We start from the raw sequence: 25,644 nt of genomic DNA, 5'->3' as shown, positions 1-25,644 counted from the left end.
GGACTGAAGAGTTTGGCTGGCTGGAAGTGTTTCCTACTGCTTCACAGTGTATGTTTTGGAATTTTTTAAGTATGAATATAGAACACCTTGCTTTCTGGATAAACTTTAGACACTGAATAGTCAGGAATGCAAAAAATAACTCATATTGACATTCAGAATAAAATACCATGATCAATCTTTAAAAGTTGCTAAACTCATTTCTTGCTCAAAAGTGTCAACTAAGCTCAAGTAGACAGCATTAAAAACAACAAGAAAAATCTAGCCAAGCTAGAATTTCCACTGTGTGATTCCTTAAATGTCTTGTATCAGAGGCACATGGGATATATGCAAATGACAGCATAAAAAGCTGCTCTCTGTGGCATTCTGTCTTATAGCACTCTTGGTATACAACAGTCATGGAGTTATAAGGACAAGGGAAATGTTATACATTGCTGACTTGCAGCAAAAAATGCATACATGGCAGCTACCAAAAAAAGCAACTTTCTTTCTGGCTGTTACTCCTTATTGTAGCCTGTGTTGTGCACTTGAAGCAGATCTGCTACATATTTTTGGTTTTATCCATCTGTGCATCAACACTGGGATTTTATAAATTAGGAAGGCAAGATCTTCTGCTTAGCTACACAGTATATTACTTGGACTGCTTTAGGTAGATGGAACTTCAGCAACAAGGAAGATGCTATAATGTTAACAATAGTGATGTTTTTTTTTTGGGGGGGTATCTGTGAATTAGAAACATTAGGATTTGTAGGATTTGCAGGGAACAAAGAGCTTTTATGGAAACTATGGACATTTTAAAATAAATGTTTAAGTTTCTAGGATGCCCCCTTGAAGATCTGATTACATAGTCATTTACATATTTTTTAAACAGAGCCCATGAGTATGATCCTGTTCTTTTTCAGTCTGAGTCAGTGATGAATGAGTTTAAAGAACAGGCTACTAATACTGTGCCCAGAATGGGTATACAGTTTTCAAATGATGCTGTAGGGAAAAATTATATTTTTGATAGCTGGAAGTATCTCACTTGTAATGAAACACTGGATGAGGTGAGGGAAAGATCATATTTTTATCATTATAAGGGTGATAATATGCAGGTTTTGTTAGAAAAATGTAGGGAATATTCACTCAGATAAAGAAACACATCCATGTAGATGTAGGGAGTGTAAATGCTGTAAGTGCATAGCAGACAGTAAGGATACTGAGATTTCAATACAGGCAAATTATGCGCTATGCATGAATAATTCATTTCTTAGTGAAAATGTGATATGTGTTTACATGTGGCCATTGTTATGCCTTACATGTAGGTAAAAAAAAGAAGTAGGAAGCCATCAGATAGAACCGTAAATCATTAAATAGTTTTAAAAGAAAGGATGTGTATAATGCCTTGTTTATGCATTCTGTAGTATGCAAAGTATACATTTTACATATAAGTGCAGGTCTGACCACCTGCGAGGGGTGAGGACATTGTTTAACTTCAGACAGACTGGAATCATTTTAGCAGATTATGATAAAGAATGATAGACTGGACTGAATGAAGTCACTTCTATTAAGCCAGAAAGGTCAAATCATTTTTGCCTTTTTTTTTAAGATTTGTTTTCCATTGGTCAGATCTCACTGCAAGTGTGAGTATATGTCTGTTTTTTCTGTTTCTCCTTTGTAGTAACACAGGCTGGTGCTTTTGTTTTGATGTTACTGTAGGCAAAATATTGGCTGTCTAGCATAGACAGATTTGCAGTTAAACTGATCTCTGTATTGTCTACACAGTTTGGTTAATATATTCAGATGGTGACATCTACAGTCCCCAGAATAAGGGAATATGCCCTTCCCCCAGTGCTGTGTGATCTTGGAGTTAGTATATGTAACTAGCACTGGAATGTGGGGGGGGGGTACACTGTATGCCTCACCCAATAGAGAGATCACATAATGCTCATCTGACACTAACTCTGCTGATATAAAGGCAGTGCATGCAATCTAGAGGTTATGAGCTCTATGCTGCAATGTGTTTTGCTAGTGAAGTGATTTGACTGTGGGCATGTAGAGACATGGAAAGCAGCCTTTATGGTTCCACAGGAGTGGTGTCACTCAGTCAGAATATGTGTATTGCAACAGATACGTCGTGCTGCATTAGATGCAATTAACCGAACAGACCAGATACAACTTCTTGTCCAGTTACATGGCCCACAGTCAGGTCTGCACTACTATCACACAGAAACACATGCATACATATCTAGAAAATGTACTGTCATGTTCAAAAGCTGAACTTCTCTTCAAATTTCCCTTATGTATCTTATTCATCTGCTTCTGCTGGAGCACCCAAACTGTTGCCCTACCTTAATCAAGTGCACCATGCTTTACAAACCTGTTTAATTGAAACACTCTCTGCATATTCAGTGATACTAAATACGTGTATCTGTCTTAAAACTACAGATATAAGATAACTAGACTGCATAAGCTACATGTTATAGCACTGCAGAATGATGGCAGGTATAACATAACATCACTGCAGGCACAGGTCAATTCTTTGAGCACTTTTCTGTCAGACCATGATCTAAGAAGAACATTTCAGCAAAAAGGCATTTTACAACAAAAATCCTCAGTGGAAGTATCCTAACCTCACCCTCCTTTATGGAGAGGGCTTTGCTCCCTGCACACCATAATCAAATATAAGTAAGGTTCCAGAACAACACAAGTTAGTTAGATAAGTACATCTGTGAGCATTTCTTGGTTTTCAGCATTGTGTTAAGCCCAGTTACTGGTATACAGATTTGATTTTTCTGGTCATTGCACCTTATGTGTATGAAGAGTTTTAATTCAAGCTAACATCAAATCATCTTTGGAATTAAAACTTTTCATACACATAAGGTGCAATGACTGATTTCTTGAAAGTCAAGTTTTACATTTTAAGGGCATGTGTGTAGATCTAGGGATGGCATTGTCTCCCTTTACTCAGCCCTCATTAGGCCAATCATTGAGTGTAATGTCCCCTTTGGCATGTATCTGTTCATCCACATGCAACAACTGGAACATCCACAAAGATAACTTACTAAAAGGATACAAGGTCTGAACAACATGCTCTAAATGAACCAACTCAAAGCGCTGTTATTATACTCAGGATCCTACAGACTGCTAACGGGTGACTTGTGTCTGGCATACAAAGCATCTTCCAACCCAATACTATAGATTTTCTGCACAACAGCACATCTTGCAGAGGATACTACTACTCTGGAAGAGACTTCCCATCCACATAAAACAAAGCTCATCTCTATTCATATTCAAGGGCAATTTGAATCTAAGGATGGGAAACAGAAAATGCAGCCCAGGACTGCCTGCTGTACTACTAAAGTACAAAGGCAGCTCCTAAATGCTTTATCCCATACATGGATCCTCTCAAATTTTCTATGGTGTGATCCCAGTTATTATTATTAGAAGTAATCTATAATTATGGACCATTGCATGGGAAAGGCCAATCTTTAACCAAATGTGATCAATTAATTTGAGCACAAAAAGGGAAATTGGTTAGATCTAAAATTACCCTTAAGGGCAGCTACCTAGTATTACCTAAGAACCTACATGGGGAATCCATCCACAACCCCTTTTTCCTATTTTTGTTCAAGAGATTGGTGTGCCACATTAACAGCGATAATCATCTACAGCCAATGTTCACACCACCAGGCCCAGTTAAAATCACAATGCATGGTAAATCATTGGTAGCCAACATGTTTAAACAACTGATTTTGCAAATGCTGGACATCTGTCAGAGTCTCCTCCATATGAAGATTATCTGTGAATGAGAAACATTTGCTCTAATGAAGATGAATTTTCAAAGAGTGCTTAAAGAGCAAACTTCCCATCTGACTAAGTTTATTGTAAGATCATCATATAGAAAGCATACTTAAGAGCAGAGACACAACCAAAGTGGCTTACAGAAGTTCTCTGATAGAGTCCCCATTTGTACCATTCAGTAATTTATGATCAGTCATACATCAAACCAAAAAGAAACATAGTCATAGGAGAGTATAACATCAACCTCCAAGGACCCATGTACACAGAAACAATGGATCTTCTAACTTTCTGGGACTTACACAATTAGTTCAAGAACACAACAGGCCAAACTTCTATTCAGGGAACCACTATCCATTTACCCTCATTATTATCAATTCTGCTTACATTATCTCCAGAATACAAGTACTCCCCCCTCCATTACTTACCACTGGACTAACACTTGTTCTTTAAGCTCCGATTAAAAAGTCCCACCCCAATTACCTGCTTCCCAAAAAACAACCAAAGTAACATATAAGCCCTGCATAATGACATAACTAATATAAACTTATCTACTTTTTCATCTTTTTTCAGCCGCCTCTCCTGCACCTGCAAGACCAACACTTTCCAAAAATCACACGACTCCACAAAACACCCAGAAAGCAATGGATCACAAAATAACTAATTACTCAATTCAGCCTATGACATGAAACCTTGAAAACCTGAAAAAATACCCATCCCTGACAGTACAGATTGCACTTATCTGAGGAACACAGCCAAACAATCTACTAGAAGATATGGAGCCCATCACCAAATCGCCTCCTTAAAATCTGCACTTAATAAATCCAAACATTTCTGAAAAAGTGTAAAATAACTCACTAGAAAAGGGCTATCTTCCTCCCCCATAGGAGCAGACACTATACTGTCCACCCCGGAAAGTGATTTTTTTGAAATTGTCATCTCATCTCCCCACATACCACCCACATGCCACAGATCCCAATACCAAAACCTCACCAACACTCCACTCTTCTACTTCAATAACACCATACCGCCATAAGGAAAAAAGAAAATCAAAACTCTCCTTAACATCCTTACAATGCTCCACCTGATTCCAGTGAGAGAGAGAGAGTGCGTGTGTGTGTGTACGCGCGCACAAGAATGAAAGGGAGGGTGGTGCCTGGGCCCAAACAGTACATCAGCTAGCAGTGTAAACTACTGCAGGAATGTGCTGATTTGCACTAGTGGTAGTTAACAGTGATTTTAGACACATGCAAGTCAACTGATAATAAGGTATTTTCTCATTGCGATGTACATGTTTCTAAATCACAATCTGCCACATTATGTAACATCCCCTTTTTACTCCTGTTGTTACTGCCAATGCAGGGATTGTTTCAGAATCCTGGGGAAGGAGGATGTACTAAATATAAGAAAGAAGCCTGGATTATTATTAAATACTATACATTTTACCCACACAGTGGATGAGAAAACTAGAAAATAAAATAAAATTGAACTTTTGTGAAGGTTTTATCAATTATGTGACTGCTTGTTTACAATCAATGCATTTATTAAGTGTATGCACTGCTGAATGTCATTTATAGGTTCATAGGTTCATACTAGGCTATCTGCCCTGGGGCAATTATAAGCCTAGCCCGATTCTGTATGGCTTACGCCACCCCTTGATTTGAGTATACTGTGCCCTTTTTAAGGTTTAGTTTACTGTGCCTCTGTCTAATAGTGACACGGGAGTAATCCCTGAGACAAACCTACGATCCCCCATCCACCAATTGAGATTCTTCTTGAAGAGATTCAGTGAGGTGCTCTGCCTCACATGAACTGGAATTCTATTCCAGAGCGAAGGGAGCCTCTGGGTTATGAACCTGTCCCTCCAGCAAGTTTTATTTATTTCTGTGCTGAGGTTCAAGTCCCTCGAACGTGTGGCTCTAAGGGATTTAGATTTACTGAGGTGGAGCATGTCCATTAATTCTGGATTTGACATAGCTTTGCATGTCAGGCATAGATCGCCTCGAAGTAGACGGTATGCAACTGAGTAGAGCTGGAGTTTTTTTAACCGAGCAGCATATGGCATCTGTTTGAGACCCTTGATCCTCTTGGTGAGATACTTTTGGGGTCTCTCTAATTGTTGCAGGTGTGGGTAAGGTACATCCCAAAAGGGGCATTGTATTCTATGATGGGCCTGATGAGGGATGAATAAAGGGGCACGATTACCTCTCTTGATCTAGATGTGAAACCCTTCGTGATGAGGTGGGCTATATAGAAGGTCTTTCTAACCACTTTGGCAATGTGGTTTTCAAAGGAGAGATTGCTATCAACTTGGGTCCCCAGGTCCCTAATAACTTTCTCTGTACTTAATGGGTTTCCGCCTATGTGGTAATTTGTGGGCACATTGCTTTTGCCAAAGGGTATGACTATACATTTTTTGGCATTTAGCTTTAAACCATGGCGCTGGCACCAGTTTTCTGTCTCTGTGAGACCTTTTTGAAGGATGTTTGTGTCAGCTGGAGAGTCGATTATGGCGCCCAGTTTGCAGTCGTCTGCAAACTTGGTGAGCCATAGTCCTTCCACATTTGCCTGTACCTTGGAAAGGTATATACCGAACAAGAGTGGTCCCAGGACAGAACCTTGTGGGGCACCACTTGTGACCGGTTTCAAGTCTGACATGGCTCCAGCAACTCTCACTCTGTGGGTTCTGTCTTTGAGCCTGTTTGCGACCCATCTTGTGACATAGGGGTTTATATTTAAGCTGGATAGCTTATCTATGATGCCCGAGTGGGGTATTGTGTCAAATGCCTTTGCAAGGTCCAGAGATAGGCTGTGTGGACTACCTTCCCTTCATCTATGGCTTTGGTGACTGTTTCGAAGAAGTCAACCAGGTTCAAAAGGCAGGATCTGCCCTTGACAAAGCCGAACTGGGTAGGATCTAGTGTCTGTAGGTCCCCAGTGTCTTTGTTTATGAGCTCCATGATGATCCTCTCCATAGCCTTGCAGACTAAGCTAGTCAGGCTTATGGGGCGATAGTTTCCAGGGTCCGTAGAGGCTCCACCTTTGTGGAGTGGGACCACTGTTGCTGTACACCATTCTGTGGGCACATATCCTGTAGTGAGGCTGAGATTGTATAGCTGTTTTATTTGAGGGATTAGTTCCTCTTGGAGCTCATGTAGGACGCAACCTGGGATGCCATCTGGTCCCATGGAAGCAGTGTTTTTTGCTTTGGAGAGGGCAGCCTTCACCTGAGCATCAGAGATGTTTGGGAGGGAGCCCTCTGCCGGGATAGATACTTGCTCTTTTGGGGAGGGGGAGTGGAGAAGTTTGCACTGAACCTGTCTGCCAGGGTATTGGCGATGTCTGTGGGTTCAGTGTATTTTTTGTCGTTTAGAATCAACTCAGAACAAGTCTTGGAGTTGCATCCCAGGTTCCTAACATAACTGAAAAAAGCCTTATGATTGTCTTTGGTGTCCTGTGCAATTTTTCTCTCGAAGCTGGCCTTGGAGGATTTTATGAGGGATCGTAATTTTTTGCTAGTACTGATCAGAGATGCCTCCCCTAGTAAGGATTTTGCTCTATCATGTAGTAGCTTCCTCCTTCTGTTGTACAGTTTATTTATGGCAGGGGTCCACCAGACTGGACACCTGCCTTTGGATGATTGGGTCTTGGTTTTGTTTGGGATAGCATGATCCATGCATTCCTGGAGATGTCCGTAGAATGCGTTTATATAGGATTCTGCAGTTTGGGCCGTAGTTTCCACTGGCCCTGGGGCCTTGAAGGATTCCACTTCGGTTTTGAGAAGTGAGAAGTTCACTTTTGAGAAGTTTTTCACTGTGGTTTTCTGGGCTGGGGTGGGGTCGGGATGTGGACATCCAGTGAAATTAATTTATGGTCTGATCTTACCAATGAGGGATATACTTCTGGTGTGGAGCATAGAGTCCCCATGTTGGTAATAATCAGGTCTAGTATGTTGTCCCCTCTTGTGGGAGTGGTGACTAGTTGTTCCATAGCATTTGAGTTTATAATTTCCAGGAACCTTTGGGCTAAGGTGCATTTATTTATTCAGTAGTCTGATTTCTGCTTGCCTTACTTCTTTGTGATACATTTCTAGTTCAAGAACGTTCTGATTGTGTGCAGTTTGTGTTGTAGTAGACAATTAATTTATACACATCTCTTACTTTATTTGTACAACAGTTTCAATGTCAATGAGAAGTGGATACTAAGGCCATGAAAGATAAGACTACCGTGTGTGTTTAAACGTTTCTCAGTACTTTTCAGGTAACACAGCTGTACTAACAACCATACACTTTAATACAAATATGTTGCCACAGGACACAGTTATAGCCATTTAGATTTTAAGGTAAAAGTGATATAATTGCTTAGTTTAGTAGCAACTGAAACAAATATATCCAGTGTATGGAATAAAACAATTGAGCATATGCACTGGAATGTGATAAGATGCGATGCAGCTATGCAAACAATAAAGTATGCATTTCTGGATATTAATTAAATAAAATGGTAAGTGGTATGAAATGTTATCAAGATGATTTTTTTATCATAAAAAAGTGTTTTTGTGTCCTTCAAGGAGGCTGATATAACTATCTACTCCCTGAAGGCTTGTGTAGCCGAGACGTCAGAGTGAGAGAGAGAAAAATAAATCTTTTTTGGTTTACTGGCTGGTGGTTTTTTGATATAAGTATGTACCTCTACTGCATAAACACACACAACACATTATCTATCTGTGTGTGTGTGTGTGTGTGTGTGTGTGTGTGTATATATATGTATATATATATATATATGTATATATATATATATATATATGTATATATATATATATATATATATATATATATATATATATATATATGCTTTATCTCTAATATATATTCTTTAATCAGTTTAACCAGACGTGGCCACTTATATTTGTCAATAGTAGAACTGTTTTTCATTATTCGCTTAACCATGTTGATAACATGTATACATTTATACAGTTATGAAGTGTAGAGGGATAAAGCCCTATGATCCAGGTGATTAAGGCTTCTGGTGTATGTTGGAGCTGGCAGTGGTGGGAGAGGAACATTGAAGAGTGAGCCTACTCACATTTTTCAGGAAAGAGGGTTTGGAGAGAGTGTAAATAGGGCAGTCTGTATGTCTGGGCTGTGACAGATGCCAGAGTTGGAGGCAGCAAGTGGCCAGGATGGACTGCAGGTGGGGTAGGGACAGTCCTGCTCGTGGGCCATGGACAGGGTCTACTCATAACTACCACAACTCATAGATGAGCCAGCATCTGAGGTGGTGTACGAACACATGGAGAAAGGTCACCAACCTTCCAAAGTAAAGCCACTGTGAGCAGCAGTGATGGTTCTCTGTGGGTCACTCCAACCCCGGAATTGTTTGCTGACTTAAGGAGAAGGGCTGGCACCCCCAGTCTAAAATGGTATAAAAATCCTATTTGACAAGATATGTATGTATACAGATTGAGTGGAGGGAGACCTAAGAGGAGAAGCCACTCTGCCAAAGCAGCTATCGCAAGAATCAGTCCAATGGCATAAAAACATATAAGTGACATATTACTGGTTTAAAACATTTCAGGTTGCATGCAATTTATACATTAATAATGTCTTTATAACTGTGAGTTGTTTTTTTTTCATATGTCTTAATTCTGAAGGCAATGTTTAGTCATGAAAAAAAAACAACTGCCACAGAAAATTACAAGTTTAAAGTTCAAAAAGATGAATTTATTCACTGTAGTGCCTCGGCAACAAAGCCTTCAAGGAGTACATCAAAACTAACACACATCAAAAATAAATATATAAGACAATAAAACAATCAACCAATCAAATATAATATTAAGAAGATGCTTGCTCTGATCAAGGTACTCAGCTCTCTGAACCATGTTTTGTCCCCAGGACCTCTTCACGTGGTTACAGACAAAACCACAGTCAAGTGGCACATCAACAAGCAAGGGGGGAGCCAGGTTGTATTCCCTTTGCATACTATCCATCAGAGTAAAATTGTGTGGCAGACAGGCTGAGAAGGTCCAGAGCGGACCTTCATGAATGGAAAGATAAGGGGATCTTCCAAGGTTTGATCCACCTGTGAGGAGTTTCTCATGGAGACCTCTTTGCCCCCTCTATGAACAATCAACTGGAAAATACTGTTCCAGGAGTCTACGCAGTAATATCCAGGGTACTTCTAAAAATTCAGAAGGAATCTCCCAAGATCATTGTGGTGACTACCTTCTGACCTAAGTAACCATGGTTCTCCCTTCTTTTGGAAATGATCAGAGGCAATTACCACAAGCTTCCTCACAGAATGGATCTACTTACATAAGAACAGGGGTGCTGATACACCCTGACATCAGTCATCTTTATTTTACTGCCTGGATGATATTGTTTTAATTCCTTTAAGGCATCTGTTGTCTGAGGAAATGTAGCAGGTACTGAAGGAGGCAAGAAAGCCTGCTACTAGAAACTGATATATTAGCAAATGGAAAAGGTTTTCTAGTTGATGCCATCAACATAACCAGCACCTATTCAAGGCTGGTTGTTCTCTTGTTTTAAAATATTTATGTGAGTTGCTATCATGTGGCCTTTCTTTTTCCTCTATCAAGATTCATTTACTGACCATTTCAGCATGTCTGATATTGGTTCTTACTCTTTCAAGCTAGTCTCATGTCAAAATGTTCTTGAAAAGTGGTTTTGCATAAAAGGCCTCCAAGTAAACCAGTGGTCCCTCCTTGGCATCTTAATTTTGTGTTAAAATATGTTAACACTTGTTCCATTTGAACCCGCTAACCTTGCTGACTTGAAGTTCCTAATATGGAAAACAGTTTTATTGACTGCTCTGACTGTAAGCTGCAAGAAGTGTATCTGAGTTGCAAGCTCTTATGATGAGTCAATCCTACCTCGTTTTCCATAGGAACAGGATTTCTTAGATAACTAATCCTTATTTTATGCCTGAAGTACTATCCAAGATTAGTTTTAGCTAAATTATCCACCTCACCATTTTTTTCCTCACAGACAACTCAGGGACTATCCTGACAGAACTAAATTTTCAAATAGATGGATAAACTGTTCAGTTTTTGTGAAGGTAAGAAAAAAAAAGTTTTCAAATGTTTGTCAAAAGTTAATACTTTTTGTTATACTCATCAGTACTAATCTATTCCTGGCAGGGTCAAGGCACACTATACCAGGGCCTTGGCTTCATCTATGACTTTTCAGAAAAGGCTGGATACTAGAAGTATTCTAGAAGCTGCTACTTGGTCTTCTTTATATATTCTTACAAAGCACTATAAACTTGATTCCTTCTCTAGATCTAGATCGTGCTTTGCTAGAACAATTCTAAAGGGGCTCTTGGACGCTTCTCCCTCCTCCTCACAAATACAGTTAGCTGTGGTAATCTACCCATACAGCTAAAGATACTGGAGTAGTGATCAATATGATGAAAATAGCAGTTGTGTAACTCACTATAACAGTAGATGTCTGAATGTTCACTGTTGCAGTAGCCATTCCCTCCATCCACGCCCCTTGATCTTTGGTGTGACTTTTATAATAGGATCTAGGCATTTATGTTTTTGTTATTCCCAGCATTGTTGTTTCAGGGCCCAGCCTCCATGTCTCTGCTGGCAGGAAAGCTGTGAAGGGCTTAACATCCAAACGTTTCTTTTTGTTAGCTCAGCTTAAGCTGCTTGACAACGTGGGTGTGTGGAAGGTGCCCTGAAGCTTTGGAAACTGGCCAGCTGTTATATCCTTGGCAGAATATAACCCATATAGCTAAGGCTACTGCAGCAGTGATCATTCAAACATCCACTGTTTTGGTAAGTTCAACTTACACAACTGTATTGTTATTACAGAGTCGGATACTTCCACCAGATGTAGGCACTAGCACTATCAGACTTCTCCAATTAATCTGTTACTCTTCTATTAATCCTAAATTGAGCATCACTTGAACTTTTTTTTAGTAACTGTTTCTGTGATTCTAGAACTCCATAACCTTCTCTTTGGGTATTGTCTCTGTGTCATTTTCTTTCAGGTTAGCTCTCCCAGGGATTTCTGAGAAGACTGCTCTATTTCTTAACAGAAATGTTCTTTTCTCCTGCTTTTGTACTTTTTACAAGAATTCCAAAAGCTGTGATTCATGAAGAGGTACTGTGGTCTCTCCTGCATGAATTTCAGTCTGCAAGCTAAGCAAACACCCTTCTATTTGTTAACACTGCTTCAGTACATTAACATAATTAATTTGCTCTATCTTTCTCTTTCCTGATTGTCGAACTTGGTATGTCAATGCATTTAGCCTTTCAACTACCACAAAGCTTTTGCCAGATAGCCAGTACTTTGATATCAGCGGAAGAGACTAATATTCAAGGTGAGGAGCTCCTTGTGTGCTGCATCAGCTAGAAGATAAGCAATGACAATTCTTTGTACTAAATTCTGCAAGTTGGGCATTACTCTTATAGACTCACAGTATCTCTTGTGATTTCTGCAAGCATTCCTTAACTATGGGCATGACCAGCTTAAGTCTATCCTGTAATCTAATGCAGGTTCTATTATAGTTTAAATGGTTTGTTGTCTTCTTCTCGGGATCTCTTCTGTGAAGTCAGGAAGACCTCTGATGCATCTGATGTACAAGAGGTCAAATGAGGTAAAACCATCAAGGCTATTAAACCTCCTTATCTGAAACAGCAAATACAGCAATAACTAGTTTGCATCGATTATTTTTCTTAAACTGGATTTGAAGTGTTTTTTTTGTACACATCTACTAGACCTTCAGACAGTGGATGACAGAGTGATATTTATACCTACCTAATCTGAAAGCACTGATACAACTGATGCAGTACCCTTGGCATAAAGAGTATCCCTTGGTCAGTGATTCTCACTCTAGTTAATATCTGTTCTCTGACTATAAACTGAGCATCACCATTATGTAACTGTAAATCTTCTATTAATTTTATAGCATGGCTCATTAATACCAGCATGTACTGATGCCCATTACTAGATTTCACTAGTGGCCCCACAGGGTCTACTGCAATGTAATCACACTGCATTTCTATAATGTTCGCATTGTTACACTAAAATTGTATTTGTATGAAAGGTATCAGAATCAATGGTCTTTCATATCCAGGATGAGTCATAGTTTCCTGACATTCTGAACAAAGAGTGCAGACATTTCTATCCCTTTAATTACACTTGGCCAATAAAATCTTGCTAGTTCTCTTTCCTTAATTTTGTCCATCCCTTAATGATCTCCTCATATGGGACTGTTGTTCCACTTTAGTAATAGTGTCCTACAGACTTTTAGTACTAAAAATTGGTATATAATTTCTTCCTTATCTTTACTTACTCTATACAAGAGATCACCTTTCATCTCAAAATACATTCAAGTACCAGCTGGAACCAGCTGCTGAATGGGAAGATGACGTGGGTGTGCCAGCCCTGGGTGGGAGGGCATTCACAGATAATGCTCCATAAGGGGAGGCATAGCCCAAGAGGAGAGTTGCCTTCAGATGTTGTTGATGAGCATGGGGTGGGGTAGAATGGAGAAGGGAAGTGGATAAGGCATTTAAATTAAAAAAAAAAAAATGGACAGATGGAAGGATAGCAGAGTCCCCAGGGCACACTTTGGATCCAAGACCGGTCCCGGCAATACAGAAGCAAGTCTGCGGAGTTAGGAGATTAGCTGGTAGAACAGCTGTGGACATGGGGCACTGGACAGCCAGTCTGGTAAAATGAGGTCAAGGGAAGAAAAAATGAAGTAATGAAGATTTTGTCTACTACTTATAACCTTAGTTATATTCTCTCTCCCTTTATCTGTCTCTTATTCTAGTCAATGTTTAATCTTCTCATTGCATCTTTTTAAAGTTTATGTGGTTTACCAGTCACTCTACTAATTCAGAGTTACTTTCTTCACCACTAACTTTTCTTGGGGAAGGTACACCTTCGTCTCTCTCTCTCTCTCTCTCTGAAAACATACCACTTTAGCTTATCCTATGTCTTTCTCAGCAAACGTTAGTTCCAGACAAAAAATGATTTCTGTGTTAATTGGTCTGCAAACTGTACAGACCTGTACAGGGAAGTTCACAGTTTCCTTATCTTTCTGTCCCATTTTACAAGAAAGGGTTTAAAACTCAGTATTTTACTACATGTGTCGCTTTCAGTATGTCTTACCAGTTCTTAGATTTTAAAGTGCCACTTTAGTGCCTGTCTTCCTCTATTTTTTCTTCTGTTTTCTTATTGGGTCTCTCTGCAAGTTTCTGTATGGAAATGTGTTCTATGCTGATTTTTATATCAGAATAATCTACAATTTCACCTACATGTCACATGTTGACATTTCATACCATCACTGTATCAGGTTTCTTATAAGTCATTTATGGGCCAAGTTTCTAGTAAGAGACAAGATCCTTTATATCATTTAACCATGAGCAGTTTGTAGTCCCTTTTACAGCTTATGTGCTAATTATTTTACCCTGATTTGTATTCAGGGTTTCTACAAGTGTCAAAATCATGTTTTCCCTGTCAAATTCTTATGGTGGATGGGTACATGAAACCACTGCTTATTTTAATTGATTTATTTGTGTTGCATTGAATATTAACTGAACTGGAAGTTTTGACTCTGTTTTTTCAGTTGGTGCTTGCTAGATTTTATTGCCTGTTAGAATCCTGCATAGACAGTAATTGCAGTTGGGGGTAGTCTCATTCATTGATATCATGTTACTACCTATTTAAGTGGTACATTTTGGAATATTTTCTGCTTAAAATTTGAGCTTTGGCCGGCTAAGATCTAGTTGTATTCAACTGGACGTATAAGAGAATTTACGTACCTTTTGTCTGCACTTTTTTCAAATAATACAGCATTTTAATTGATTTATTTGTGTTGCATTGAATATTAACTGAACTGGAAGTTTTGACTCTGCTTTTTCAGTTAGTTCCTCACCCATCCTCCCTGGTTTTGTTTTGGTGTTAATCTTGGTGGCTTTGAAATTGCCCGCCCCTCTTGTAAATTTGTTTGGATACTCCTTCTGGGCCCATCTCATTTGCTCACTCAACTGAGTGCAGTGAGATCATATTCTGATTTCAGGCACTCCTACTGTGTACAAAGAGAGCATCTGGGAAAAAAAATTAAGCTTGTTTCCTGCCTTTCCTGTAAGTGCTCTAGACTGTAGGCTTCTAAGCCCCCAAGCCTTTCTGTGTTGGAGGGAAGCTTTCTAGCTTAATTTTATTTCTTAGAAATAGACAGTTTTCTAGTTTCAGTACTCAAATCTGTTTCTTTGAACTCAGCACTTGTTCAGAACTCGTTGTAAGCATTAAATAAGCTGCAAATTACTACAGCACTCAACTTTCCTTACTTGTCTAGAGGAAAGTAGTTTTTAGTACTTAATAAACAAGCACCTACTCAGGCTTGTCTAAGGGTCAGCTCCCAGTGATTTCTCCTGTCTACCTGATGATTCTGGGCATCTTGGGGCAATGCAGCAACTGCCTCATGTACACAGACAACCCTCTCTTCCTACCATTCAATACTACAACCTGTGAGAGATGCACTTATATAGCCAAACTGGAAGCAAAGCTCTCTTCACCCAAGACTGGACTAGACAGCCAGGAGGAGAAGGTAAACACTTGCACCACACCACACCTATCACATAGTCCCTCAAAACCTACACCACCAAAACACACACATAGAAACACAAAACACACACCTACATTTGTGGAGGCTCTCAATAAAAACCTGCCCAAGCATCAGGGACCTCCAAAGCAGAAACACAAGCAAACTCCACCCCCCCAACACAACCCAAATGACACATAGCCCACAAACTTACTCAACCACAGCCCATAAGGCATAACAATGTACCCAACACTCTAGTCATAGGTGACTCTATAGTCAGGCACACTGATGTTCCACTCACCAGGCTAAACAAGGAGAAAGTTACTGTCAGCTGCCTGTCAGGTGCCAGGATCCGCCACATAATGCACACACTCAGGTCACTCCACAACAAGTACAAATATGACACTGTCATTGTTCACGTTAGTGTGAATGACCTGAGATGTACCTCCCTGGACTACATGAAAAAAGACATGGAGGAGCTCTCCGATCTTGTAGCCCAGGCAGGTATGACCCTAGCCCTGAGTAGTATCCTGCCATCACCCAGAATGATACCACAGTACAAGGACAAAATGTTTGACTTCAACAATTGGCTAAGCTTCTGGTGTCATTCTAAGGGGATCCAGTATTTGTCTGCCTGGGATGACATGATCGACAGACCATGATGCTTTGCCAGAGATGGCCTGCACCTGTCGCCCTTGGGATTCCGGAGACTGGCAAAGGCTCTTGCCACCCATATAGTGCTTTTTTTAGGCAAGATTCAAATGACAAATTCACCACTGTAACAGGTACAAACAAGCAAGCAAAATCTGAGGGTAATGATACTCATTGCTAGAAGTCTAAACCTCAAAATGCACTCGCTCAAGGCACTCCTTAAAATGGAGAACATTGATATCTGTGCAGTGACAGAGACCTGGTTCAAAGCTCCAGAGAGCACCCCCGCATTACCAGGCTATAATTCATACCACACCTTTCGGCCACCTAACCCGGAAAGAAGCACTAAAGGTGGAGGTGTGTCCATATTCATTAAGGATATCCACACCTCCAGGCTAGTTGCATAGCATAATGCATCCGAGATTATCCAAGTACAACTAACTCTGGGCAAGACCGCAATCCAAATTGTAGCTTGCTATAGACCCCCCACCATGCCCCAGGATTCCCACTCCTCATTGCTTGATACACTGGAAAATATTAGGGTACAACCCAACACCCTAATAATGGGTGATTTCAACTACCCCACCATTAACTGGGAGAACTACTCATGTACCAACTCTTTTGTTCAACGTTTTCTGGAATTCATAAATTCCAATGCCTTGGATCAACTTATTCACACCCCCACCAGGGGCAGCAATATCCTAGACCTGGTCATTACCAACATGGGCAATTAGTGTTCCACACCAGAGGTCAATTCCTCATTGGTCAGATCCAACCACAAGCTAATCACCATAAATATCAACATCCCGCCCCCACCCCCAATTAGGGTAACCACCATAAAAAACTTCTCCAAAGCCAACTTCACACTTCTTAAGACAGAAGTGGCAAACTTCATGACACCCATGCAGATGGACAATAGAGGTACAACTGCTGAATCCTACACAAATGCACTTTATAAGCACTTACATGATTGCATGGATCATGTTATCCCTAATAGAACCAAGATGCTATCCTCAAAAAAAAGGAAGCCAATCTGGTGGTCCTCTGCCATAAACAAACTCTATAACAGAAGAAAGAAACTGTTGCAAAAGAGTAAAATCCCATGACTGGAGGAACTCCCTGGTCAACCTCAGTAAGAAGCTGAGATCCCTCATAAAATCCTCCAAAGCTACTTACGAAAACAAAATTGCCACTGACTCCAAAGACAACCACAAAGCATTCTATAGCTATGTCAAGAATCTCAATGGCAACACTCAGATCTGCTCTGAGTTACAGCACAATGGCACTAAATATACAGAACCAACTGATACTGCCAACATCCTGGCAGATAGGTTCAGTGCTAACTTTACCCCCCCCCTCACCCCCTAGAGGGCCCATCTCTATACTGGAAGAATGCAAAGTTCCTGTAATCATGGCTACACAAATAAAAAAAACACTCTCCAAAGCCAAGAACACAGCATCCATGGGACCTGACAATATCCCAGGCTGCATTCTACATGAACTACAGAATGTACTGGCACCCTACCTAAGTACCATGTTCAATTATAGCCTCATCTCAAGCTTTGTGCCCACTGAATAGTGCACTGTGACGGTTATCCCACTCCACAAAGGGGGAGCCATGATGTACCCCGGGAACTACCGCCCCATTAGCCTGACGAGCCTGGTCTGCAGGGCCATGGAACGTATCATCATGGAACTCATAAACAAAGACATTGGTAACCTCCAAACCCTGGACCCTACCCAGTTCAGGTTTGTAAAAGGCAGATCATGTCTCCTAAACCTGATTGACTTCTTTGAAGCAGTCACCAAAGCCATAGATGAGGTTAAGGTGGTTCACACAGCTTATCTAGATCTCGCCAAGGCTTTTGACACCATCCCCCACTCTGGAATTATAGATAAGCTCACTAAAGTAGGTAAAAATGCTTGTGTCACAAGATGGGTTGCCAACAGACTCACTGACAGAACCCACACTGTGAAAGTAGCAGACTCCAAATCTGACTTCAGACCAGTGACAAGTAGAGTACTACAGGGTTCAGTCCTGGGTCCTCTCCTGTTTGGTATCTACTTCTCTGAAGTACAAGCTAACACAGAAGGTCTTTGGCTAACAAAGTCTGCAGATGACTGCAAACTAGGAGCCATAATCGAAACTCCTAATGATGTGGACATACTACAAAAGGAGACAGATGCCTGGTGTCAAAGCCATAGCCTGAAGTTCAATGCTAAAAAGTGTATTGTCATCCCCTTTGGTAAAAACTCTGTATCCATGAACTACCACATAAGTGGTAGTCTACTTAATGCCAAAAGTGTGATAAGAGACCTTGGAACACAGGTGGACAGTAATCTCTCCTTTGATAACCACATCTCCACAGTGGTCAGGAAATCCTTTTATGTGGCTCACCTCATCACAAAAGGTTTCTTATCCAGAAAAAAAGAGGTCATTGTTCCCCTCTACTCATCACTCATTAGACCCATTATAGAGTACAATGCCCCTTTTGCTATGTACCTCACAAGACACCTACAACAACTTGAAAGGCCACAGAAATACCTCACAAAGAGGATTACTGGCCTCAAACAGATGCCCTACGCAGACCGTCTCAAACAACTCCAGCTTTACTCTGTCGCATATCGCCTACTCAGAGGCGATCTCTGCCTAACATACAAAGCTATGTCAAACCCAGAGCTGTTGGACATGCTCCACTAAAAGAAATCCCAATCCCTCCGAGCTACATGCTCTAGGGACCTAAACCTTGTCACCACAATAAACAGAACATGCTGGAGGGATAGATTCCTGTCCCAGAGACTTTCCATACTCTGGAACAGACGACCTATCTATGTCAAACAGAGCTCCTCATTAGCACTCTTCAATAAAAATCTTGATGATTGGATGGGAAATAGGAAATTCACCCCAGGGATCACATCTGTGGCTCTGCTCGACAGGGGCACAGGAAAATAATTTTCTTGGGTGGTGAAAGCCAGGGTACCTTTTTGGCTAGGCTTATGTAAGCCCTAGGGCTAATAGCCTAGTACCTGCTTATGAACCTATGAACCTATAAGTTATAGTAGTCTGTCACAAAGCATCCAGAGATTATCCTGCTTCTCTCATCTTCCACAGTGGTTTTAACTGGGGAAAATCCTCTCCTATTACAACCTTAGCAGATAATTCAGGCTACTGGATGCAAAAGTTTTTCTATAATCATTGGAATATCGACATACGTGACTGGATATTCCTTTTATCTCAGTGAGTACATATTACTTCTGCCTGTTAATTGTTACTAATTTTATCCTTATATCTAAAAAGAACTTTAACAAGAGCAATACTGTTTCCATAATCCAATAAAGCCTGGACAGCTCTGCCTTTTGCAAATATAATACACGTCACTAAATTTATTGTAATACAATGACAGAAAGACAATGTAACAGACTTAGCTTCAGTTTTATCATATTCTCATATGAATAGTTTCATTTACAGCATGCACAACAATTTTCAATTTTCCAGTACACGTACTGTTCATGTTGATAATGGAACAGAATGTGGCTATGTGACTCCCTCCCTTCATATCTGAAACAAGTTAATTCATTTCTTGAGACTTAGCTTTACAGAAGATTGTACATTTACTACTGCAGGTTTAGATTTAGAAGCAGATAATTCTCTTTTAATCAATGGGTTAATCAACAGGAGCCTTAATGACTGTCATCAGTCAGTTAATTAACAATCAGAGCCTAGAACATGAATAATCACTTGAATCCTGTTAAGGTGAATAAACATGGGGAGCAGTAAGTAGGTCAGTGTTGCATTCTCCTCAGCTTTTCCTTCTTCAAGTCTGGGCAATTTCAGAGTGGGCGTATGTGTGTATGCAGATAGATAGATATACAGACAGACAGATAGATGGATGGGAGGTGTGGTAGTTAGCCCATTGCAGGAGACACTTTTTTTGTTTGTTTGCATTTTGTGACATTGTAAGTATTTGCTGTTTTTATTAGTGACTCCCAAGATTTTAGATATTTTGGGACATGAACTGAATTGACACAGATCAATACTAACATCACCACATCTGGGAAGTGATGATTAAGGAACAGAGACCTGTGTTGTTGTTGTGTCTTTCGGCTTTTTCCCGGTTAGGGGTTGCCATAGCAGAGCTCTGGTCTGCTAATGATTGGCAGTTGATTTTTACATGCTGAGTTGCCAGCCCTAACGCACAACCTTCAACGAAGGTACGCCCATTCACGCATGTCTCCACGCAGAAGATGCTCTAGCTGAGAGTCAAACCGGTCAGCATCTTACTGTGAGGTGACAACGCTATCGCAGCACCACCACCGCGGATCTACCTGTGTAAATATGTTATATTATCACCAATGAAGCACAGTTATTTGTACTGGAGCCTTCGTTAAGTAATAAGCATTCTGCTGAAGCTACTAACATGTCTAGTTCTTGTAATCACTTTGCTACTCCCATTTTCTCATATTACTAGGCAATGTTCTTTTAAATCTGTCCACTGCTAGCACTTCTAACATTTACATTTCATTATTACTGTCAGGCAATAACCAACACTTTATAAAGTTTTGCTATTTAGACATCTGAGCTCTTATTGGTTTGTTAGCACTGAAAGTCCATTTGAGATATTTTACAGTTTACACTTCAGAAGCTACCCCAGCCTTAATTAAATTTCTTTTTAACTTTTTCGTAGTCAGTGCAATCGGTCATCTCCATCTCCAAATAAGCTTGCACTGCTTCCCCTCTGAGCTGGGAAGACATAATTTTGGTACATTCTGACCTGCTCCAGTTTTGTGTAGCCTTTCAAAGGTTACCAAATAAGAGTCATTCTCATTTGCTTTACCTAATTTCTTAATGCCAGGTGAATTCTGGGGTTAGCAAAACCATACACCGGTCTTACTTATTGTTGCAGCTACATAATTCTGATGTGTCTCTATCTTAGATTCCACAAGGGATTTTAATAACTCCTTCATGATTGTAGGGAAAGAAAGAAATGTAACAAGAAAACAATCTCTTTTCAGGTAAATGACTGCACACCATGTAACCGCAGTCAGTTACAATAATAGTTTTACAATGAAACTGCTTATCTGTGCTTCCTGCTTTCCAGTAGCACAAAACATGAAACTGTAGAAACAAGGCAAACTTTAGTACTTAGTCCCTTTAATGATATCCCAAACAGCTACCACTTTTCAGAATAGTCAACATAAGCGATCACACACATTGCACCTCCCAGATTATGTCACAGCAGTAAAATATGAGTCTCTTTGTAAGCATGTCCCTGGCGTCATGGTGTGAAATACAAAAAAAAAAAAAAAAAAAAAAAAAAAAAGGTGACAGGACTAAGGATATGGCGGCTTGTCTTTTTCAGACATGTCAGCTGTACTCTAGAAGAGGCCTGTCAGCTCTAAGATAATTCACTGATTCTGCCAATGTTCATGATATTGGTGATAACATAACATATTTACACAGGTCTCTGTTTCTTAATCATCACTTCCCAGATGTGGTGCTCTTAGTATTACTCTGTGACAATTCAGTTCATGTACCAGTTCTACAAGTTTGTTGTCTTAACATCATTATTTTAATAACATTTTTCAAAATAGCTTTCCCTGTAGAACCTTCCTGAAATACAACTTCCACAAAATGTTTTATTTTTACTCAGAAAAGGAAAAAAACAAACACATTCTGATATGTATTACCCCTGCACAATCAGCATACATCCAAACAGGTTTTCACTGAGAAATCAATCTTTATTTAAAGATTGGAAGAACAACTCTTGTCATTTTTTAATCACCTGTAAGTAAGTACAGTGCATAACAAAGACAAACAGGTTCAATGCATTCACCAAATATGGTAAAGGATAACAGAACATCAGAAGAGAAGTCGGTTCCTTCCTTCTTAAAATATATTTTTTATACATTTTCTGTATTATTATTATTATTATTATTATTATTATTATTATTATTATTATTATATCACTGTTATTTTCATATTTAATAAAAGAAACAAGAACACAGCTTTGTGAAGTCTGAAAAAGATGCAAAATATGCCAATTTAAAGATAAAAATTTAAATAACTGCACTTGTGTCTACTTACCTTACAGATCGAATTAGAGTTTTGATGGCAGGCATGATGTCTTCTACTGTAAGGTCACAATGGCACGTCTTTTCATCATTGCTCTCATCCCCAGGGCCTTCTAATGAGAGGGGAAAAAAGAAAGAAGGGCTGTGACACATAAAACATCTAAGGAATACAGTCTTTGCTTTGCAGCCATTGCAGGTTGGTGTCTGAACGTATCTACTTCAAAACACTGAATTACTATAATACTGAACCATAAAACAATGAGACCATAACATCAAAAGTTCAGAACACTGAAAAGTTAGAACATCGAAATTACATAACAATGAAAATTTAAATAATTGAGTCTTATATCATTGAAAGTGTTACGTGGTTATGGTATAAAGTGTTAATTTTGTGGTATCACTTTAAGAAGTTGTAGTATGTAGTAAACAAACATGGCGGATAGTACATTTTGCGGTTTAAGAGAAATTGTCAGGTTGTATAGTAAAAGTTTATCAGATAATGGTTAAGCATTGTTGGGTTTGAGAGACAATTTATTAGTTTGAAAGAAGTCATGTTAGTATTGTGGAAAGTGATCAGAAAAGTGAGTAGAGGAGCAAGTTTTTATTTTGGTAGTGTGTACATGTTGTCAGGAAAATAGAGGTACATTTTTAGATATTATTTGGATATTCTGTATGCAGATTGCAATACAGTGGGGAATGGGAAATTTACCTTGTCTCCACTGTATTATGATTTTGGAATTGGTATGTTTAATTTCCAGGGGGTGCAGGGGGAAATGTTGAAACAAGTGTTTGTCGGTTTAGTTATGTTTGAGGTGGAGGGGGCATTACTAATGTTGGAATTGTAACATTCAATGTTATGTGATACAATGATTTAAATGTGCAGTGTTATGTGGTTTCATTGTTCTAAGTTTCCAGTGTTATGTGTTTTCAACGTTATGCTCTCAGTTTTTTTGTTGTTCAACATTATAGTAATTCAGTGTTTAGAAGTAGACCCATCTGAACAACTAAACAAGTGAGAGACCACAAGTTTAACCTGAGCTTACATCAACACCTTAATTTGGAAAATAAGTATGTCATTTGGTCATCCTTGGCCACAAATCTCCCACTGTAACAACAGAAATAAACTGTATATCTTCTCCAGCCTGATTACAATGGTCAATACATCAACAACATTTAAGTATATTATTTCAGAGGTAAGACAATGCAACTTTTGAATCTTCTGCATGATCACATATGTAGGTAATAAATTATTTTGGATTAAATATGTTTTACCATTTTAATTTTTATTATCATATGAATCATGTCTAAAGGAAAATGAACATAGGATCTCTTTATGTTAAGTCTAAAATTTATAAACATTAACAAAGTAACTGAAATGCATGCTTTCATATCTCATCACAACCGTGTCATTCTCGGTATTACAGAAACACAGCTAAACCTGAAACCATAGGCACTGAAATCCTCCTTCCAGGATAGAATATCTTTTGAGCAGACAGTATATCCAAAAAAGCAGGTGGGGTAGCTATTGCATATCCAAAACACCCAAACACATCCCTTTATCAGAAAAAAGCATCCCTCAATCCATAATGCAGATGTGCTTATTGCCTTATTCAAGCTAAACTCTTATTAAAACTGTATGTATCATAGCCTTATATATTCCCACTGGTAATAACATCAACACAGCAGAGAATATATTATCCTGGGCATCTACTAATATACCTCAAGAAACTATCATCCTTGAGGACTTTAGCATAGACAGGCTCATATTATACCTAATACTCCCACTATCAGTATTAATTTGTATGGTTTCTATCAGCTCATAAATACACCAAGATACAACAATCCCTTCTCTAAGGCCTCTAGTGTAGACTGGCTTTTCTCAACTAAATCCAATAATATCTGTAAGTATGGCACACTATCTGACAGCCTTAGTGACTACTTGCCCAGTTTTTCAAACAGGCTTAATTTGAATCCAGTAAATGATTATGCATACAAGAATGTCCATAAACTGTTCATATTTAATGTAGACACTTTCTTCACTTTCAAGAAATACAATTGGAATACATTAAAAAATTCTTCCTTTATACAAAGCCACCCTCAAATTTTACAAACTTTTTACCAATATACCGAAGAACATGCTCCTATCAGGAGAAAAAATTAAACTTAACCCAGCAACATGGTTATCTATAAACAGTAGGCAACTAATGGTGTTTAAAGGCAAGGCCTGGAAAGCATCGCATGCCAACAATCCCCCCCCCAAAAAAAAACCTCCTACACTACAGTCAGATTAGAAATAAAAAGCAAAGAATAAGGCCTAACAAAAACTCCAGTATTTTAACTTGCAGCACATGAAAATAATCCTAAAGAAATTCTGATCATTGGTCCAAAATCTACTAAATCCTCCTGGCCAAAGTCAACAACCCACTCACTCCCCAGAATACACTTCAATAAAAGTTGCTAATAACTTTAACAAATACTTACTTTACTTATCAGAGACAGTCCCACCATTAAACAACCGTCTCCCCACCAGCAAAACCCTCACTTCTCACTGAAACCTGTTCCTACCACCATAAGAAAATATCTCCTAAACCTAAAAACGACAAGCTGTGCTACAGACAGTCTTCCTCCTAAATTCCTAAAACATTGCAGTTGAAGATGTCATATCCAAAACTGATACTAATAAACATATCCATTCAAGAATCCCATGTCACAGCCATTTGGAAGAAGGCATACATACTTCCTCTTCAGAAAAGGAGGACTCTCAACTGACTACTCCAACTTCAGACAGTTGCCACCCTATCACCATCACCTAAAATGTTAGAAAAGTGTATCTATTCCCAATTGCTTCAACACCTTACCATGGACAATCCTCTCTCCCCAAGATAACATAGACATAGTTTTCATCCCAGCCATAGCACCACTACTGCCCTACTTCACTTTGCTAACACCATTAATAAACGCATAAATACTGGAAACCTAGTACCGCCCTTATTCCTACACCTATCCAAAGCATTCATCACCGTCTCTCTCCATAAACTATTACTAAAACTCTCCTCCTTAGGTCCCTCCTCCCCCCTCCTAGTTTAACAGCTACCTAACAGATAGATTCCAAACAGTCACATGGCAGCAAAAATACTCATGTTTCCCCATTAATGCAGGAGTGCCACAAGGTTCCATACTTGGACCCCTCGTTTAACACATTTATAAAAGGTCAACATACTGCTTCCAAGCATGCCAGTCTTGTACAATATGCAAATGACTCCAAACTCATCTGTGTACCCTCTAATCTACAAATAGTTCAAGAAATTACTCAAGAATCCTTTAGGGTCACATAATCCTGGTTAGAAAACTCATATCACCTATTTAACCTAAAAAAAAAAACAAATACTACTGTTCACTCCAGAAACATTCTCCTAAAGAAAAATTCTTGTTACAATGACTTCATTAAATAACACCATGATTGAACAGGTCCCCAACAGCAAACTCTTAGGAGTCACAAATGATGGTAACGAACTTTGTCCAGTACTTCCAAACTGTTATTAAAAAAAAAGCCACCAAAATCTT

At 39.3% G+C, this 25,644-nt stretch overlaps 1 protein-coding gene across 1 annotated transcript in view; it reads right to left on the bottom strand.

Annotated features, from left to right (window-relative positions):
- The window catches only part of KCNQ4 (potassium voltage-gated channel subfamily Q member 4), a 1,236,349-nt gene that overhangs the window by 279,293 nt on the left and 931,412 nt on the right, over window positions 1-25,644 (bottom strand). Inside the window, exon 10 of the mRNA XM_044082186.1 lies at window positions 22,094-22,193. Coding sequence (XP_043938121.1) covers window positions 22,094-22,193 — 100 coding nt within the window. The remainder of the gene's footprint in view (window positions 1-22,093; window positions 22,194-25,644) is intronic.

The sequence above is a fragment of the Protopterus annectens genome, chromosome 9.part0 (assembly GCF_019279795.1).
Source record: "Protopterus annectens isolate FY-2018-M chromosome 9.part0, PAN1.0, whole genome shotgun sequence".
Lineage (NCBI taxonomy): Eukaryota > Metazoa > Chordata > Ceratodontiformes > Protopteridae > Protopterus > Protopterus annectens.
This window is presented reverse-complemented; position numbering and strand designations above follow the sequence as displayed.